General features: G+C 58.9%; 2 protein-coding genes across 8 annotated transcripts in view; one reads left to right on the top strand and one right to left on the bottom strand.

The window, feature by feature from the left end:
• Positions 1-383: 383 nt before the first annotated feature.
• FBXL15 (F-box and leucine rich repeat protein 15) lies at positions 384-3502 on the bottom strand. Its single transcript, XM_080400817.1, has 4 exons — positions 3379-3502; positions 2487-2737; positions 1240-1742; positions 384-882 (listed from the first exon to the last, which is right to left on the bottom strand). The coding sequence occupies exons 2-4, from the start codon at positions 2667-2669 to the stop codon at positions 693-695; spliced, it is 876 nt and encodes a 291-aa protein (XP_080256943.1). The 5' UTR covers positions 2670-2737; positions 3379-3502; the 3' UTR covers positions 384-692.
• A 380-nt stretch (positions 3503-3882) lies between these two features.
• Positions 3883-18524, top strand: part of PSD (pleckstrin and Sec7 domain containing) — a 47356-nt gene continuing 32714 nt past the window's right edge. For 2 of the 7 annotated variants that reach the window (XM_080400785.1, XM_080400781.1), the window contains exons 1-4: positions 6639-13275; positions 15923-16826; positions 16905-17007; positions 17435-17954. In XM_080400785.1, coding sequence (XP_080256911.1) covers positions 16050-16826; positions 16905-17007; positions 17435-17954 — 1400 coding nt within the window. In that variant the 5' untranslated portion in view covers positions 6639-13275; positions 15923-16049. The other 5 variants (XM_080400787.1, XM_080400786.1, XM_080400784.1 and 2 more) reach the window with 4 other exon arrangements.

The raw sequence follows: 18524 nt of genomic DNA, 5'->3' as shown, positions 1-18524 counted from the left end.
GCTTGGTTTGGTGTTTTTTCTGTCAGTGAAACTGCAGTTAGGAGCACATTCTCCCTGAAAACAGCTCCCACCTTGCACCAACTTAAACCTGTGCCCTAGGGCTAGCCAGACACACCGCCTGCGCCAGGGCTGTGCCAGCCCTTTGGTGCCAGGCTGGCTGCAGCCACGGGCTGGAGCTGAGCTCGCTCTGCCCTCCTGGAGCCCAGAGGGGCCTGCCCTCTGCCAAGAGGAAGGATGGCAGCTTTTCTTCTCTCTGCTCCAGCTGGCCTGGTTTGTTCCACAGCTCTGCTGGCATGCCCTGCACACCCACCCCAGAGGACAGTCCCCATCCAACACTCTCCTGCTCTCTGGACAGCTGCCGCTTAGAGATTTAAAATACAACAAATAATAAATCCTGTCTATTAGCTGGCCTGGCCAAGGCCTGTTCAGCACCATGGTGTTCCTGCAAGTCACTAGCTCGCTCTCCATGCTACTGCAGAGGGAGTAACTTTCCCCAGACGCACCAACGAAGCCCACTCACGAACACCCAGCGGCCGCTAAACAGCCTCAGAGGAAAAAGAGTGAGCCCCACTCGGGCCAGCCTTGCCAACGGGACCAACCTCTCCCTCTGCACATCTCCACAGCAGCCAGTTCTGGCATCCTCCCAGGATCCCAGCATCGCTCAGTCCCCCCCCTCCCCAGCAGCAGCAGTTCTAGATCTGGAGGTTGATGAAAGGGGCAAAGCCAACCACATCCTGCAGGAGAACGAGAGCCCTCTGCAGCGGAGGCTCCACATCCAGCTCCACCCCACGGCTTCGCAGAATGCTCAGGCTGGACTCGGCCACATTGTGGCAATGCTTCACCTTCAGGGAGCGCAGCTTGGGACAGTACTCAGCCAGGACTCTGCCAAGAAAGAGAGCACATGCAGGTTGCAAGCCGGGACTCCTTAAATGCACCACTCACTCCCTTCTCTACTCCCAGCAGCCCAGCAGAACTGCCAGACATGCACCATCCTTTGGGAGCCACACTTGGCTGATCAGAGAGAAACCCAAGGGACATGGTCAGATCCCAGACCTACCCTCCATGACATACTGGGAAATCTGCTGTTAGCAGCACACAGTGCCTCTCCCACAGGGCCTGCTCATGGCTTCTGCCCCAGACCGAGCTCTCATTGCTTTCAGCATGGAAGAGATCCGACTTTTCCTCTCTCCACTCCAGACACCTGCCATCCCCACCGTGGCTCCCCCCATTGCTCAGTACCTGATGGAGTCACTCTTGACTCGCAGACATCCTGTGAGGTCCAGGTGCTCCAGCTCAGGGCAGCACTTGGCAATCTCCTCGACTGCCACGTCGCCCACGTTGGCATTGACAGCCAGTGACAGCGACTTGAGCCTGCTGCACTTCTGCACCAGATAGCAGATGGCCTCGTCCTTCAGCTGGCGACAGGCTGTCAGGTCCACAGCCTCCAGCGCCTTGCAGTGGTCAGCCAGGCTGCGCAGGGACAGGCTGTCCACCCACTCGCAGTGAGCCAGGGAGAGCCGGCGCAGGTTGGGGCAGCTCAGCGAAATGGCCACCAGCGCGTGGCGGCTAAGCTGGGCACAGCCCTTCAGCTGGATCTGGTGCAGGTGGTGGTTCTGCCCGATGACCGGGAGCAGCTCCCTGTCCGTCAGCCAGTCGGAGCAGTTCTGGAGTACCAGCTGCTGCAGTACTTCGTTGTCCTTCAGCAGATTAACGAAAGCAGCTCGAGGGATGGCAGGTCCAATCTGCGTGGGGAACCCAGAAAGAATGAGGCATCCCCCAGGGTTTCAGGTCAGCATGATCCTCACCAAAGACTCTCTCCTGTCTGCTCTTCCACTGTGACAGGGGTGACCAAAGCTGCCCCCTCTCCTCATCCCAGGGTAAATCCCACCATGAGGCTCTCCTCCCCTTGTGCCAAGGCTACTGCCACAAGATGGAAGGTGCTCTGCTTTCTCCATCCCCCATCATCACACTTGCATTTATATACATATATATATATATACACCCATGATGAGCTCCACACCTCTGCTCTCTAAACACTCTGTCTCCTCACAGAACAGCAGCTACTCCTGCCTTTCAAGTCCCAGGCTGTGTCTCTCAGGGCTAGCACAAGCCTTCCCTGAAGAGAGTTATCTCCCATCAGATGCACCCTATTGCACAGCCTCCCTGAGGATCAACAGGCTGTGCCACCCTGAAGCTGGCTTGTGTTTCTGCCAGCCAGTGCCCCAGAATGGCCTGGGTGGAGCTTCCAGGCTCACTCCTCCCAGTGCCTCTTGCTAAAGACACTGGCATTGCTGGGCCCTGAATCACCACCTCTCCTCCCCAAGCCCATCTGTCCAGTCTGACACGCAAGCCATTAACCCAAGCTCCTGAGCAGAAACTGGCCTCCTTGCCAGGGATTTCTTCTCCCCACACAGTCTGACGCTCCCCTGTTAGCTCCAGAGCAGCAGGACACCTGTGTCTCCCCCAGCCTCAGAGCCACCCAATACCTGGCTTGAGTCAAAGCAGCGCATATTGGCCAGGTACAGCTGGATGAGAGACTGGAAGGACTTGCTGACCCTCTGCAGGCTCAGGAGCTGCTGCAGCGGTAGGTGACAGAGGATATGTGGAACCAAGATGTCTTCCCAGGGCAGGTCCAGGAGGCATCCCCTGGAGGAGGTCAAACTCATCATCAGACGCCAGGGAGCCAGGCTGCGGTGGGAGCCAGGCTAGATCACCTCACGCGTGCTGCTGGGTGCCTCTAGGATGAGCAGACAGACATACAGACTCAGCGACATCTCCCACAGCCAGCTCACAGCATAAAACCAACCCTCGGCCAGCCGTCAGCGGGGCACGCGCCCGCCTGTCACCCGTGTCACCTCCTGCCCAGCCTGGCACCTTCACTGCTCGGGCACGCAAGCCCGCCCGCCCGCAGCGCCCTTCAGGAGAGCTGGGGGGGGTGCGGGGGGTGCCACCAGCTGCTTCGGGAACCCGTGTGCCCCCGGGCAGCAGCAAGGGGGCTGCGGCACCGCCCCGCCTGGCGGCTGCCCCTGCGACCCGCGCCGGCCGCTCGGGCACCCTGCGAGGGAGGCGGGCAGCGGCCAGGCTCCGCGCCCGCCCAGCGACGGGTCTCCCCCCGAGGAGCAGCATCCCCGCGGAGACGAGGGGAAGGGCAGCGCCGAGGGCCCGCGGCGGCTGAGGGCTGCAGGACCCGCAGCTAAGCCGGGGGGGGCGGGGGGCGGGCTCGCCCGCGGCCGTGCCTCCCCCAGGCCCGGCTCCCGGGCCCGGCTCCCGGTCTGCCCCCCCGCCGCGGGAGACCCGCCAGGACCCACGCCAGGACCCACGCCATCCCCCCGCCGCCGGGCGCCACGACGAGGCGCCAGCCCTGCCCCGGCCCGGTACCTGCCGCCCTGCCGGGCCGCTCCATACCGCCAGCCCCGCCCCCGGCGTCCAGGTGTGACGTCACGCCGGCGGGCGGAAGTGCGCATGCCCCCGGCCCCGCCCCGCCGGCGGCGCGTAGCCTAGCAGCAGGGCCCGGCCGAGGGCGGCACCGGGAGCCTTCAGACAGCGGCGGCCCTCGGGGCGGCAGGGGAGCGCTCGGCCCTGCCAGGCCGGGGCGGCGGGCGGAAGAGAGTGGCTCCGGCACCCTGCGGGCGAGCCAGCGGCACCCGGCGGCCGCAGCTCCGGCCGGTGTCCCAGCGGGCTCGGTAGCGCCGCTCCCCGTGCGCACCGCTCGTCCCCGTTCCCTAGTTAGCCCAGGTCCCCGGCGCACAGCAGTTTCCTGGCGCACCCCGGCCGCTCCACCCCCAGGCTGGCCAGCCCCCCGGTGCGCTCCGGTCCCGCCGCGCCCCGACTGTCCCGTCCCGCGGCGGGCGGCTCCGCGCATGCGCGGCGGCGCTGTCCGTTCAGCACCACGCGGAGCCGGGACTGCCGCGACCCGCCGCTGCCGGTGAGCGACGGCCCCGCCAGACACCCCACCCCCACCCCGCCCGCGGGAACCGAGGAACCCCCGGGAAAGGCCAGTCCCCGCGACTCACGCTTCTCACGGCACCCCCGCCGGGCCCCGCTCCTCCGCCAGTACGGGGCTGTCCCCCGCCCGGGCCTGGGACGAGACGGGTGCTGTCCGCCCACGGCCCACCGCCCCCAGGCAGCATCCCCCCACCCTGCCAACCAGCCCCTCGCCCTTCGTTCCCTCTCCGGTGACCCCGCAGCCCCGGGGAGCGAGCGGGGCCTGTCCCTTACCGGCAGCCCCCGCGGAGAAGAGGCCCGGGGGCCCGGGCTCCTGCCGGCGCCGTTGCCATAACGACTGCGCAGAAACAGACGCTGCTTTCCGCGCTGACGGGCCTCGGGGCGGGCCCCTCCCCGCCGGTACCGGAGGAGCGACCCCATTCCTGGGGGGAGCGGAGCCCGGCCACCTTGTGCAGCGTGGAGCTGCTGGCAGCAGGTGCCGTACAAGGATCCACCTGGCAAAAGAGCAGGGCCCGCATACGGTGAAAGAGTCCCTGACTCATGCAAAGCAATAACCTGTCTGCGCACTGGGCTGCTCGTTCGCCCCAGTGCAGAGGCTGGCTTGGGGAAAGGTCGTTTTACCCCCGGGCCGGTCCTCTGGGGCAGCCGCCCGCACTACCTGCCTGCCACTGGGCCTGTGGCACCTGCCCCCGCAGGGTCCCGGAGGCCCCCCGGTGCTTTTCCCATTTACAGAAGGGCAAGTGAGGCAGGGATTTTCAGCTTTCTAAAGGAGCTGAGAATGCCCCCACCGTGGTCTGGGACAGCCCTTCCTTCCCCCACAGCGGGGGCACAGAACACTGTCAGTGCTGACCCTGCTTCTAGGCCAGGAGGGCTCACTCTGCCTTCAGCAGGTTTCAGCCCTGTGCTCGCTCTGATCTTGAGGTCCTGCTGTGAAATAGAAGTGTGGCATCTGGCCAGGAGTCCCCTAATATTGCTCCTATAAGTGAACAACTGCGACTGAAGCTGGCTACAAGGAGGCTTTATGGAATAGTGATCTGGAAAGGAGTTGAGGGAGTGCCAGCGAGCAAGGGAGTGCAATGCTCAATTACATCTGGCCTTCGTTGAAGGCTCTCTGTGCCAAGAGAGGCCTGGCTGGGAGTCTCCAGCTCCTGCTGAGTCCCTGCTCAGAGGAGCCGTCTTGTGGATTGCTCAGTATCCTTCACAAGCAACACGTGTGTGGGACTGGCAAGTAGGACCTGCTCTGCTCCCACACCAACCTCTGTTCATGTTTTTTATTTCATCCGATGGAGCAGGGCTGGCTGAGTTGCTTCCTGGGAGCCTGCCAGCAGCAGGGCTCAGAGGAGGGCCGAGTCAGCCTGGGCACATGCTGGGTGCCACAGGGAGGTTGGGGGCACTGTTACAAAAGAGGCCAAAGTGAGACAGTTGTGTGTGCTTGGCCTCTTGATCCCAAACTTTTCCTGGCTTGCGCTGCATATGGAGAAGGTGAAAACTCTCCTACCTTTAAGATCTGGTGCCAAGGCAGAGCCACAAGAACTGGTTAGTGCAGGGTTATCTCTGCTGAGCCCCTCAGGGCACCATTCAGGAATCACACCTAATCCAGCTCACAGGACAGCAGTGCCAGGGCCCAGGCACAGCAGTTTCTCAGGCGTGCTGGCTCTTTTCCAAGTGCACCTCTCAGTCAGCATTGCCCTGGGAAACAACAAACAGCTTTTAGTTCCTGTAGCCTGAAAACAGGCTCCCTACTACAACAGCACAGCACATACAGCAGGGTGCTTGCCCTGAGAAACTACTTTAGCATCCAAGCCAGATCCAACCCTGGATTTGCCATCTCAATGTTTAGGGGAGTGCAAGCAAGATGAACATGCCAGCTGTGTCAGGACACAGCAAAAACGGCTGTCCACAAAAGGGCAGGTGCCTCCCCAGCCAGAGACCACTAGCCACTCAATACCTGGCCAGTGCCCAGTAGGGATAACCAGGGTCAGGCACAGCCTCATGATCAACAGACCTAGGGTCTACCTAGGATGTTAGGACATCAATCTACAGGGGAAGGTCCAGATCAACAGGGCCCACAGTGCAGCATGCAAATAGCTTAGCTAAACTAAGTTAGAGACCAGCACTCCTACAACATTGCTTAAGAAGAACTAAGAGCCCAGGCTGAGCTTAAATAGAGCCCTATGGCCTATGGGCAGGAATGGTGGAGGCTCCAGGTGAGGCTGGTTAGTGCCAGTAAGGTTTATTAGTGCCACACACCCCGTATACGTCCTGAGCCCTAATGCCTGTTAGTTTGTGGGGAAGTTAGTAGGTAGGTTTGAAGTTATGGCTACAGCTACTAGGATGTATGTGCTAGGAGTCATGGACAGTTTCTGGCTATGAAACACCCAAATTATTCTCTTCTTCCTCTACAGATCAATTGTGGATGCAGGAAAAGCATCAGAGCCTGTTACTGCATTGTAGGGAGGTATGCTGAGACACAGCTTAATGCTATCAGGATTTCCAGTGGAGCTAGTAATCTAGGACTGCACCAACGGTAAGTATACTAAACTAGTGTTACTTTTGTCTTGTGTTTAGGAATTTTTCCTGCCTAGCATGTGGCTGTGATATGGCTGTGCAGCACTGCAGTACAGGGCTCAGGCAGCGTTACCCACTGCAGCTTAGCAGTGAAGGGACAGTTCAAAGCAGGTAAGCCTGAAGAGCCATGGAATTGTTCTGCTTGGCCAGGACTTGCAGTAAGCTTCTACCTTTCTGGTGGTATATGCTTTGCCTGAGGTGGGCCTGCCTGCATTTTCTTGAGAGGTGTCCAGAAGTCTCCTTTTTAACCTTCAGCTAGATGAATGTTTCTAGTTGAGCCCTAATACTACAAAACCTTCCTGCCAAAGCAGCTTCCTGAGTTGGCCCTGATGCTAGGGAGATTGCTCAAGACCAGGGGAATTTACCTTGCTAGTCGAGCTGTAGGATGGAGGCAGAGCTTGGGTGAAAAACTTCCTATATAAGCTTGGATAACTGCCAGCTTCTAGATTTTTAAAAAGGATGTGGGAAAGATTAGCACAATTGCTCCTGCAAGACCAACCAGTTGTCTTAATTTGCCTTCTAAAAGGGAGTAAAAAGAGCTGTGGTTATGTTTATGTGCAAGTTTACTGTGGCCTGTAAGTGCTGCAAGTTCAGTGGCAAGCCTGGTGGCGGCAGGACATGAGAGATGGGGAAATGGAGCTGACAGGCACTTAGTTACCTAGCTGGCACAGTTTCAGTGCATGTCCTGTTGGGTCTCTGGCACAGCGTGTGCCTGGTGCCATTCAGGCAGCCCTGGTTCTTGGCTTAAAGAGGGTGTTCCTTGCAAGATCAGTGAGGTGAGCTTGGAGGTGCTTCCCTTCTAAGGGGAAACTGCATCTGTCATGACTCACCAGGCACGTGTCTATCACTTCTTTCTTTGTCCCCTCATAAGAAACTGTTTTGGATAAAGTGTGTCCAAAGCTGCATGTTCCCAGGAGTGGTGCTGGGCTGTGACACCTGTGGTGCATGCAGGGCAGCTGGGGAGGTGCATTGCACAGGTACTTTCAGCAAGCAGGGGACACTGCTCAGTCGCATGGCTCTCCTGTTATGCCACTGACCACTGATGTCAGGGATGTGAGGGAAAGCATGGCTCCTGCGTCAGGCCTTGAGCTGATCTGTAGTGGCGAGCAACTAAGCTGAGCCCTGGAGGAGGAGCAGATTAGCTTACAACAACTGCTGCTGCAGCTTTCTTGTGTCTTCCTTGGAAACATATGGTACTGGCTGCTCTGGGAGTCAGGACATGGCCTCAGGTCTGATCCTACTGGCATCTTTAGCCTCATGAACATCCCCCTGGAACAAACAGAGGCTTCAGCCAGCTCCACTGCTGCAAGGCAGTGCTGGTGCCTAGCTGTATTTTTGAAGAGTCTAGAGGAGCAGTTTGGTCTTGAGCTCAGTCTTTGGGAAGTGGGAGTGAGATTTAGGGACCTGGGACCTGAAGGGAGGGTGGAGTCCTGTGGTTAAGAGCAGACCTCAGGTCAGGAATCTCAGGCTTTGGTTCTCAGAGGTGCTCCTGTTTTGCCAGCTGATCCTGGGGCATAGGTGGGGAAGACTTGCCCTTGACAGTTCCTTTGCATTGAAAGTGCAGCTATCTCCATGTCAAAGGCATATTAAGAGATTGGCTGGGTTTCCTCAAGCCTGCTGGGGTCCCTGGAGGCTGGTGCTGTGGGAGGGTACAGCTTATTTTTAGGAGATTGATATGATGCCAAGCCAGCACTAACCTGCTGTCCTAAGATCTATCACCACCTTGTATGATGGCTTGGCACCTTGCTGGCTAAACACTTCTAGCCTTGCAAAGATTTTGGGGGCATTTCCTTTACAGTTTTCTAGTCTTAAGTGGGGCAAAAGACTTAGTCTTTTCAAAGATACCTGTAGTTCTGCAGCATTGACTCCTTAAGATGTGAGGTGCATGCAGCACCCCAGAAGCTGAGTAGTCAGTCAATACTGTTTTTTCCTTGGACTCTTACCAGGTTCTTTCAAAGGATCTGGCTCTATATTCTCTCTGGCTGTAGGATGTCTGACACCCTCCATCAGTCTTGGGGCTGGAGTGGACCATGGCTGGACTTCTTGGTTGCATGGGAGATGTTGAGCTCACAGGGCAAACTCTGCTCTGAGTGCTGAGATTGCAGTGCTGCCAGGAGCCACTTTTAAGCTGGTGAAACAGAAACCCATGGTGCCTTCTTTTCAGCTCTTCCCTATACATGATACCTTCCCCTTTCTTATTGAAAAAAGACTCTGGCTGTAGAGTCAGGGCTAAAAAATATATATATGGAAGTAAAGCAAGGCCAAGTTGTGCAGGTCAGGGTTGAAAGAGGAACATGCATGAGGAGCTCCCAGATGCACACCAATGCAGGCCTGTTCTGCAGCATCCCCCTCGTGAATCTGCTGCTTTCAAGCTCTCAGCATGTCCCTTGTATGTGTCTCCACACATCTCCACAGTAGCAGGTTTTGCTCAGTTTCCTTACTGTGCTTGTAGTTGCTCCTTAACCAACCTTTTAGGATTCCCACACCTTTTATACCATTCTCTGTGTGACCACATTGTCCCTGGGCTGGGTCAGGCTGTCTGCCTGGGGCCTATTGTCTCTTTTCTGCATAAGAGATTCCCTGCATCCATTGTTTTTACTCCCCTTCTACACCCTTTCACCTTTCCCCATGTGAATCTTGAGGCTGAAGGTGGTGGGGAAGGGATTGCACCTTACTGTTGTGGAGACCAGTTGAAGAGTATCTCCAGAGATCTGTGCTGCAGTACAAGTTGTGTCCTGGGAGGCTGTACCAGAGAGATGGTGATTTGGGTTGTTTCAGACTATATTTGTCTCTTTGGTGCAGTGACTCACCACAGTGAGGTGGGTCTGAGTGACCTGCTGGCACCCATGAAGCTCCATCCTCAGTGGAAAGTGCACCCCACCATCACTCTTTCTTGAAGGAAATCTTCTGCTTTCCTTCAAGAGCATCTTTTTCCCTGAACATCTTTTTACCAAGAGATACTCCCACACAGTTGTTCCCCTAACTGCTGTGTAGGGAGATTATTTATGGCTCAAGCTGTGCTGAGGCCCCACCGCCCACGTCCCCAGGACAGGTTTTACCATGCTGGCATTTCTGCCTTTGTCTCAACTGAGCAATGCTTGTGCAAGGGAAAGCCTGCATCCTGCATGGGTGCTGCCTGGGGCTGGGACAGTCTGAGGGGATTTCTGTAACAGCAGGTATTCCCAGGGCATTACAGAAATGTTTTGTTACAGCTCACTGAGGCCCAGTACAAGCTTTTTCTACCTTCTTTCTGTGGCTTTGCTCTTCCAAGCCCTGCAAGAGCGGACAGCCGCAGGTAGGGAGGTGGGACACTGGGGAAGGCACTGGCAGTTGGGCAGACAGCAGCTATCCCTTGCATAGACTGTAGTCTGCACTGGCTTTTCTCTGGTAAGACATTTTGCAGTCCATGTCCTCTTCCAGAGTGCCTTTCACCCTGAAAAATCCTGCCATGGTCTCACATGCATGCCCCATGCAAGGGAGCTGCAAGAGGCACAGGACCGTGCAGGTGAGCACTGATCCAGGTCCCAGCAATGTTTGGGCAGGGGGACAGGCAGGGTCTCCAGCCCCACCTTTGTGCTCAGAGTAAGCTGTAAGGAAGCATTTGTGTAACAGGCTGTCAAGGAATGATATTGTCACCATTCATCCTTAACCACCAGCCTGGTGCAATAACAGACATGTGTATCAACCCATTAAAGACCTGGCTTATACTGCAGTGGCTTTTTAATATACAGCGAGGATGTGGTTGGGTGTTGGCATCAGAGGCAGAAGGCATTAATTAGAGCCATGTAGTTAAGTCTAGATCTTGAGGGAGCACATGCAACCTAATTGGTTGCCCTGGAGCCCTCAATGCAGAGACAGGAGGAGTTCAGCTTTGCTTGTGCTCACTGGGACCCATCTCCTGTGGGGCTGGAGTTGCTCCTTCCATGGTGCTTGCAGTGAACTGGATGAGGAGCACTCATCTGCTGATGGAGTGTCTGTGCCCACTTGCAGGGCTGTGCTGTACCCCGAGGCCAAAGCACAGCCCCACAGACTTTGGCAGTGGGGAGGCAGAATATGGCCCTTATGCTCTCTGCAGTGCCTCAAGAAAACTGCTCTGCCAGCCTCCCTGTGCTCAGGGGAGCAGCCCTGAGGTGCACCAGGGTGTTTATTCCAAGCAGAGCTGCAATTGCAGAAGTGCCTTTCTAGAGGCTGACCTGTGTGCCTTAGGGCAGGCTGAGCACCATCCCCTCCTGGAGCCGGCTGGGGGAATGAGTTAGTCTGCCCTGTCCCCACCCAAATATCAGACAGATCTGTACATCAGCCAAGACACTGACATCCCAGGTCCATCTCTCCCAAGCAAGAAATTCATTGTGCTGCCCTGATGACACCAATGCCTTCTGGCCTTGGGAGGGAGTGCTGTGTTGCAACGAGCAAGGGCAATGCTGGCAATAAAAACTCCTGAAAAGCTGCCTGTGGCTGGGCTTGAGGAACTGGCAGAGCCCAGAAAGCTGAAAGGGATGATGTGGAGCCAGGTGGGCTCTCATGCACTACCTGTGGTCAAGACTGGAGGTGCTGAAGCACCCAAGTGACAGTAAAGAGGGCTCCCAGTGCACTGCACTCCAGGCTCTCTAGCGAAGCCCGCTGGGTTGGGGCTGTGGGGTAGAACACGGGGACCTTGCTTGTGCCCTTCTGTCATTTTCCAGAGGGGCTCCCTCCTGCCCCGCATCAGCTGGGGAGGGGCTCACAGCAGGAGGGACCAGGGGAGCCAGGGCTAAATCTTGACCCGGTGGAGCTTGTGTCAGTGCTAGCTGGATCCATGTATGTGGGCACATCCTTCCAGAGTTATAGGGGTGTGGGGAGTTGAGGGGGATATGGAGTGGAGCACAGAAAGGGAGAGGAACAGCAGCTGCAGGGGAAACATGTGGTTTGGCAGGAAATGTGTTTTCTGGGGCTGGCCTGGCTCTCTGGCCAGGGTGGCAGGAGAGGACCTCTCCCTTACCCTCTGCAGCTCTCAGCAGGGCTGTCTGCAGGTGCTGGGAAGGCACAGGCATGCCTCATCCTGGTATGGACATGCTGGGAAGGCTCTGAGCTCTTCCACTTGGTTAAATTTGTCACTCCGGCTGCAGCTTAGAGAAAAGCCTTCCCCCCTCCCCACCCTCCTGCCATTGAGAAGCTGCTGAAGGAATCAGGTCGTTGATCCCACATCAGTGAGGCCCCTAATTAGCCTAGCTTCTTGCAGTCTGCTGGGAAAGCCGGCTATGTGCGAGGCAGCCTGGGGACCTGTGGTCCCCGGTGTGTGGGAGAGGGACCCTGCGCAGGCAGAAGCCTGGAGAAGGAGGGAGAAAGATGGCAGCATGTCAATGCATTAAACATGAGGAGAGCCTGCCCAGACTGCTGCTTTCTCCCCTCATCCCCATGTTTGGGAGCGGATAAGGGGACATGCTTCCTGGGTGGCTGTGAGGGCAGGTGGGCACAGATCTGGGCTCAGTACGGGCAGGGAAAGCAGCAAGGAAGGATAGGTCTCCCCACATCCCTTACAGGCACGGCACACACATGAGGCCTCGGCTCCCTTGGGCCTCTCCTCTCCTGCACATTTAATAACGATTGCTGGGCTGGGTAATAAAGTGCTGCTTAGTAGCGAATTGATCTGGCGACCTGGGCGGGCAGCAGTGCTGGCTGCCAGCCCCGGTGGCTGCCACTTGCAGGCCCAGTGTGGTGGCTGGGGTGCCTGCCACAGCACCCCTCACCTTGGCGCCTGGCTGCCCTGTATGAGCTGCTGGCACACGCCGCTGGTGCTGCTGGAGCTCCTGGGGCAGGGTGTGAAGGATGGGCTTTTTTTTTTCCCCTTCTAGCACAAAGTGGTTTCCTGAGACTGGGATGGCATTTCCCATCTTTGGGGTGGCTGGTGACACAGTGATGGCAGGTCACTGGTGGCCTGGGACGCCTGGGTAGCGGCCATGGTGTGCTTAGGTTGAGGACCTGCAGAGGGGCAAGTCCCTGGTATGGAGTTTGTGCCCTGGGGCAAGGGCCAATGGCTCATCAGGGTGGCCAGTGGCCCAGGCCACATGGCAGCTTCTGTCTTCTCATTTTCCTGGTCCCTGAGCAGCAGTGGGGCACGGGCCCAGCCTGTACCCTGCAGCACAGGACACAACACACAGGGCTGTGCATGCTCATGTGTGAGCACGTGTGCCTGTGGTCACACAGGAACTTGTGTGCTGCTGAGCAGGGACGTGCCACGTGGTGATGTGCGTGCTGACAAATGGAGATGTGCACATTGGGACACGGGGCCGTGCATGCTGCTGTACGGGGCTGCATGTGCTGGTGTGTGAGGCCAGCTTCACATGGGGGTGTGCACAGCAGGGCACCAGGACCTCATGGTGTTACAGCGGGGTAGCGGGGTATGGGGATGCTCATAGCAGGATATCAGGACCTCATGGTGTTACAGTGGGATACTGGGACCCGCCCGGTGATACACCGGGACACGGGGATGCGCACAGCTGGACACGTGGACGCGCATGGTGCTACCCGGGGACACGCACCACCGGTGCCACTGGGCGGGGCGGGGCGCGGCGCCCGGCAAGGTTCCCCATTGGCTGCCGGGGCTGTCAGCGGGGCGGAGTGACAGGCCCGGCCCGGGATTAGCGCGGCAGGGAGCGGCGGGCTGGGGCCGGTGGCACCGTGCCGTGCTGCGCCGCACCGCACCGCACCGGGCCCGACGGGGCGGGCCGAGCCGTACCGGCGCCAGCGCGGGGCAGCGGCGCGCAGGATGCAGCGGCACCGCCGGTAAGGCGGGGGGCGGCGGGGAGCGGAGGCCGGAGCCGGGCGGCGGGGGAGCGGGGAAAGTTGCAGCAGTTGTTGCGGGGGCCGGGGCGGCTCTGCACCCCGCCGGCAGCGGTGACCGGCGGCACCGGGCTGCGGTGGCACCGGTGGATGCCCGGCGGGGCCGAGACCCGCCCCGGTGTGCCGGTGCGGAGGGAGCGGGCGGGCGGGCGGGGGCTCCCTCCTCATCCGGATGGATGTCACATCCACTCAGGGCTGATCCCGCCGAGACGGGAGGTACCGGGCGAGGGAGGCCGGGCTGGGGGGGGTGGGGAGGGGGAGGCAGGCTCAGCTCCAGCTTGGAAGCGGGACACGTTCCTTACCTCGACACCCCCCAGGAAAGGGTCCCCTGTTGGTCCCAGGGCCGCCAGGCGCCCCTCCTCGGTCACAGCTGCGTCCCCCGAAACCGCCTCGTGTCCCTCTGGGATGCAGAGGCACCGGTGCCCCGGCTCAGCCGCCGCCTGCTCTGCCCCGTCCCCTGCCACCACCGGCACCGCGTCCGGCCCCCGCAGGCCCGCGGTGTGAAATCAGCGCTGCACCGCCTGCTCCCGCTGCACCCCCCCTGCTCCCCCCGCTCCACCCGTGCTCCCCCTGCTGCCCCCGCCCGCCCCCGCAGCTCCTGCTGCCCCCGCACCGCCCGGCGCTGCCCGGCCCCTGTTGCACGGCGCCGGGACGGACCCCGGGGCACCCCTGGGGCCGCCGGAGGAGCAAGTCTCCAGTACGTGCGAGGTGGCTTATGGCTCAGATGAACCCCCCCACGGACGCGCAGCTTCCGACCCCCCGCCGCAGCTGCCGGGGGCTTCCTCGGAGGCGTGCCCCGGGCTGACCGGGCAGCCCCCCGCCAGCTCTCCCTCACACGGCTCACCCCAGCCCGCCGCTGCCTTGCAGCCCAGCCCATTCATCACGGTGATTTAAAGAGCATAGGTTTGATTCACGATTTAAATCAGCATGCAGAAGCCTTAGCTCCGTCATTGATTTTTCATCGTGGTTGCAGTTGTGCTTTTTACCTTTCATTATTAATGAAAAGCTCACTCCGCTGGGTGGTGTAGCCATCCAGCTTCCGCAGGCTGCAGGTGGGCATAGCCTTTACTCTGGATTTGATCATTCTCCTTTGATAACCAGGAGGACACGCTATGGTTATCCCATTTATTTTAGTAATAGCTCACATGTATTGAGATAGGCTGGGTTTTGTAGATTTGTTATGTTACAGCGAATGCCAGCTATCCCTAGTGATAACTTTTTTTTTCCCTTGGCATCTGTGTCAGTCTGCGTTGAGATAAAAAGTGGAATTTCATTTGAAATATATGAACCCCGCATCTTCATTATTTATCAGTTAAGTTCAGCAACCTTGAATGTGAACACAACCATAACAGGAGAAAAAACCTGCTAAAATGGTAACTGATATATAAAGCAAAACAGTATATTTTTGTGGTGAGTGAATTACAGATTGCTGTTGCTTAGCAGGAGCCAGACTTTTTAGCAGTGTGATAATGCAGATAGATGGGCGCCTGCCCCACACGGGTGATACGGGCTATTTCATGAAGTTATGTCTCTGCATCTCTGGAGCCTAAACACCCATGAAAATCCAGTGCCCCATCCTTCAGCAATTTAACCCTGTCTGGCTTGCATTCAGAAACAGGGAGAAGAAACCATGCTTTCCTCTTTTTGCATCTGGCATTTGGTTTCTCACTCTCAAATGATGAGATCTAAGTGAGGGACTTAGTATCTTGGCGTCTGTCAGAAGGCAGAAGCAGCCAAGGCAGAGTCTTCTCTGCACATGAGGAATTCAGAGAAACTCTGTGAAGGATGAGTACAAGTTTTATTTCTGCTGGGAGAAAGAAAAATGTCAGCAGCCCTGCCTGCAGAGTCGATGGGGGCTCAGGGTCCTGCCTTCCCCCACAGCCACCTGCAGCTGCTGAGGGGGACTGGTCCCACCTCTGGATACATGGTGTCTGGGCAGAGGTGGGCAGGCAGGTGAGCGTTCCTCCAGGGCTGGAGATGGTTCTAACCCTGCTTTTTGGATCTGTGGGTGTTGACAGCTCTGTTTGCACCCCTGGTAGAGGCTGCTGCATGTGCTGGTGTGACACACTTTAAACCCAGGTTGGCCTCCAAAGGGAGAAGCTCCTTGCCTGTGCTGCTCATGTTAAACTCCTTGAGCAAGTACAATTGGAGGATGTCTCAGTGATCCAGTGTATCATTTTTTCCCCCTTATTAAGTTATTGCAGTAGGCTGTAGGTAGTGAATAGATTCAGCCTAAAGCATGATGAATGAAACCTGTTTCAAAGTGCGTAGTACGCTCTCTCACTGTGTCTGGGGTTCTGGTCTGTGGGGCGAGTGCCAGAGCATCCTGGCACTCTGGGGAGAAAGCAAACACTCTGGGTGCCTGGGGACCAAGCAAAAGGCTGCCAGTGTTCCCATGGTTGAGCTGGTATGAAGCCCACAATGAAGCTTGCCTGCTTCTTGCAGCAGGAGGCTTGAAGGGGGTTGTTTCACTTGGAGCATCCCTTTCTCCTGCTATGAGGGCAAGGCACCTTTTCTCTTCTTCCTCATGGCCTCAGACTCTGTCTGGTGTCCTCCTTCCCCTAACCAGCTCTCCTCGCCCTTGTTTCAGGGCTGCCTGAGGATGTGTCACCCCAAGACCTGGCCATCATCTCAGGGGTGCCGGGAACCCACCTTGCCATCCCCTTGTCATCCTGCCAGGCTCCAGACCTGACGTCTCCGTGCCCTCCTCCGGCAGGATGGCCCAGGTGGGAGGACCTGTCCGCTTCCACCCTGAGGAGGGCTGTGCCACCTCGCCCCCGCCGTTTGCCCGTGGGCTGGACCAGAGGCCCTGGCTGGCGGGGGGAAGCCCCAAGGCTGGGAGGGGCACCCCCCCACGCTGTCTCACCCCCAACCTCAATGCTGGCCGCCTCTACCTCCTGCGCAAGGGCCTGGCCTCCGACTCCCACCGATGCCCCCTTGGACTCTACAACAGCACTGGCTCCTTGGCCCGCAAGCCAGTGGAGGTGGCTGCCTTTGGCAATGGGGGCTGCCCGGGCACGGGGCGCCTGACAGCCCCCTGCACCCCGCGGCGGGGCAGACCCAGCCCAGTGCTCTCCTCCTTGGGTAGCCGCAGCCCGCTGGTGGCGACGGCCCCGGAGGGACACAGCTCCATCGTCACCTTCCGCTTCATTGAGAAGGCCAGTGTGCGGACCTTGGGTGGCCCACAGCCCCCCCAGCCCTGCTGGGAGAACGGCCCCCGCAGCCTCAGCCGCAGCCTGGAGCTTGCTGGGGGCACGGGGTCTCCTCAGCCCCAACCCCTGCCCCAGGAGCGGCTCCTGCACACACTGAGGATGGAGGCATCTGCATCTGACCCGCTTCTGGCCGGGGGCAGGACCCCGGGGGACACGCGTCCCTGTGGGAAGGAGCCCTGTGCCCTCAATGCTGACGGCCTCTGCCGATCCCTCGCCAACGGGCTGCCGGAGGACTTCCCCACCCTCGCCAGGAGCTCCCTGAAGCCAGAGCCCCGAGCCCAGGTAGGTGCCGGGCACCCCGCTCCAGGCGCAAGCTCTGCCCCACAGTTCCTTGCCTGCTCACCACTCTCCCCTCCGCAGGGCAGCGCCTGGCCTTACCACCGGCAGAGCTCAGCCCATGCCCAGCGCATTGCCCGGGCCAAGTGGGAATTCTTCTACGGCTCCTCGGATGCCCCGCAGACAGGTAAGAAGTTTGGCAGGGAGGATGCCCACAGCTGCACCGACCCCTCTTTTGCAAGCTCGAGTTGCTGCTGAGGCTCCCCCTGGGGCTGTCTGTCCCTCCAGGCTGGTCAGTGCCCACTGGACAGCTGAGATTCCCTCAACATCGGCCAGTCTGTGTCCTCCTGGGGCCAGATCCTGCACCTGCCAACTGCCATACGAAGTGTCGTGCAGAGTGGGCGATACAGAGCCCTGAGCCCCAGCAGCCCCTGGCTGCTTCTGCAGAAGGGTTTGGGGTTCGGGTGGGGGCTCAGGGCTGCATGTGGGCACACCAGCGCTGACAGCTCCCTGTCTCTCCCTCTCCCACCCTTTTTCCTTCTGGCTCCCCATCCCTGTTCCTTGGTGCCCACCACATGTGTGACCCCACTCCTGGGGTGTGTGTGATGCCGCAGGAGCGGCTCCCCAGCACTTTGTGACCCTGAGTGCTCAGGGGTCCCTTGCAGGCTCCTCTGTACCTGACTCCGCTCCCCTGGCTGAGCCCCCCCAGAAGCCCGTCCACTCGCTGCCTGCCGAGTCACCGGGGCTGGTGCCCAAGCACAGCCTGAGCCACGTGGAGGTGGAGATAGAGATGTCTCCTCCGGGCAGCCAGAAGCCCATCTCCTGCGAGACTGGGATTATAAAGAGGACAGTGAAGTACTCGGAGACAGACCTGGACACAGTGCCACTGAGGTGCTATCGTGAAACCAACATTGACGATATCCTGGCAGAGAAGGAGGAGGTGGATTCAGCGATTGAGAGCCAGAAGGACAGCGAGAGCAACCCAAGCTTTGGGGGCACTCCGGGCAGGAGGAACAGCACACCGGAGGAGCCCCCCGCCCCAGGCACTGGCTGCCAGAAGGATGGGCCACAGGATGGGGACGTGGATGAGGATGATGAGGTGTTTGAGGCTATGAGGAAGGAGAACAGGGAAAGGTGAGGCTTCATGCGCGTGGGCAAAAGGCTCCTCTCACCCTCCTTATTGTCCCTTGCATGGCAGAATGGGCTCTGCCAAAAGAGTGTCTGAGGCAAAAATCCCAGTAGCTCCATGTGAGCTCTGTGTGTGGGTCAGACGGGGTCCTGGATTGTCCCGCTGGGATTGGCTCTGGGAGTAAGCCCCTCAGCGCCCTGTGGGAAGGGTAGGGCTGTGGGTGATCCAGCCCTGGGCGCTGTGCTGCGAGCCTCACTCCCCCAGGGTGAGCCCTCCAGTTCAGGTCGCCTGGCTGAGCGAGGCTTCCCAGCACGAGTCCCACCAGGTGAATTATGTCCTGCCCCAGTGCTGCCGGGCGTTGGGGTGACAGTGTCAGGGCACCTGAGCCCAGGCCACGTCCTGGAGCTGCTGCGTGCTGGCAGGCGCTGCTGGGCTGCCCTCCCCTCCACAGGTGGCTCCGCATCAGTGCCAGGAGCTATCTCTTTTGCTTGGCCTCTGTAGGTGTTTGCCATGTTTGGGTAAGAGTGGGGGATGTGTTGGGCTGGAAAAAACATTTTGTTGTCTTTTGTGTTAAC

This window comes from Falco punctatus (genome assembly GCF_963210335.1).
Source record: "Falco punctatus genome assembly, chromosome: 9".
Classification (NCBI taxonomy): domain Eukaryota; kingdom Metazoa; phylum Chordata; class Aves; order Falconiformes; family Falconidae; genus Falco; species Falco punctatus.
This window is presented reverse-complemented; position numbering and strand designations above follow the sequence as displayed.

Bases quoted from the DNA above. Each gene is read 5' to 3' on its own strand.
- FBXL15 (XM_080400817.1), bottom strand. From the start codon at position 2,669: ATGATGAGTTTGACCTCCTCCAGGGGATGCCTCCTGGACCTGCCCTGG. The intron at 1,743-2,486 runs GTATTGGGTGGC...TTCCCCACGCAG, and splicing joins GCTGCTTTGACTCAAGCCAG to ATTGGACCTGCCATCCCTCG. The intron at 883-1,239 runs GTACTGAGCAAT...CTTTCTTGGCAG, and splicing joins GTCAAGAGTGACTCCATCAG to AGTCCTGGCTGAGTACTGTC.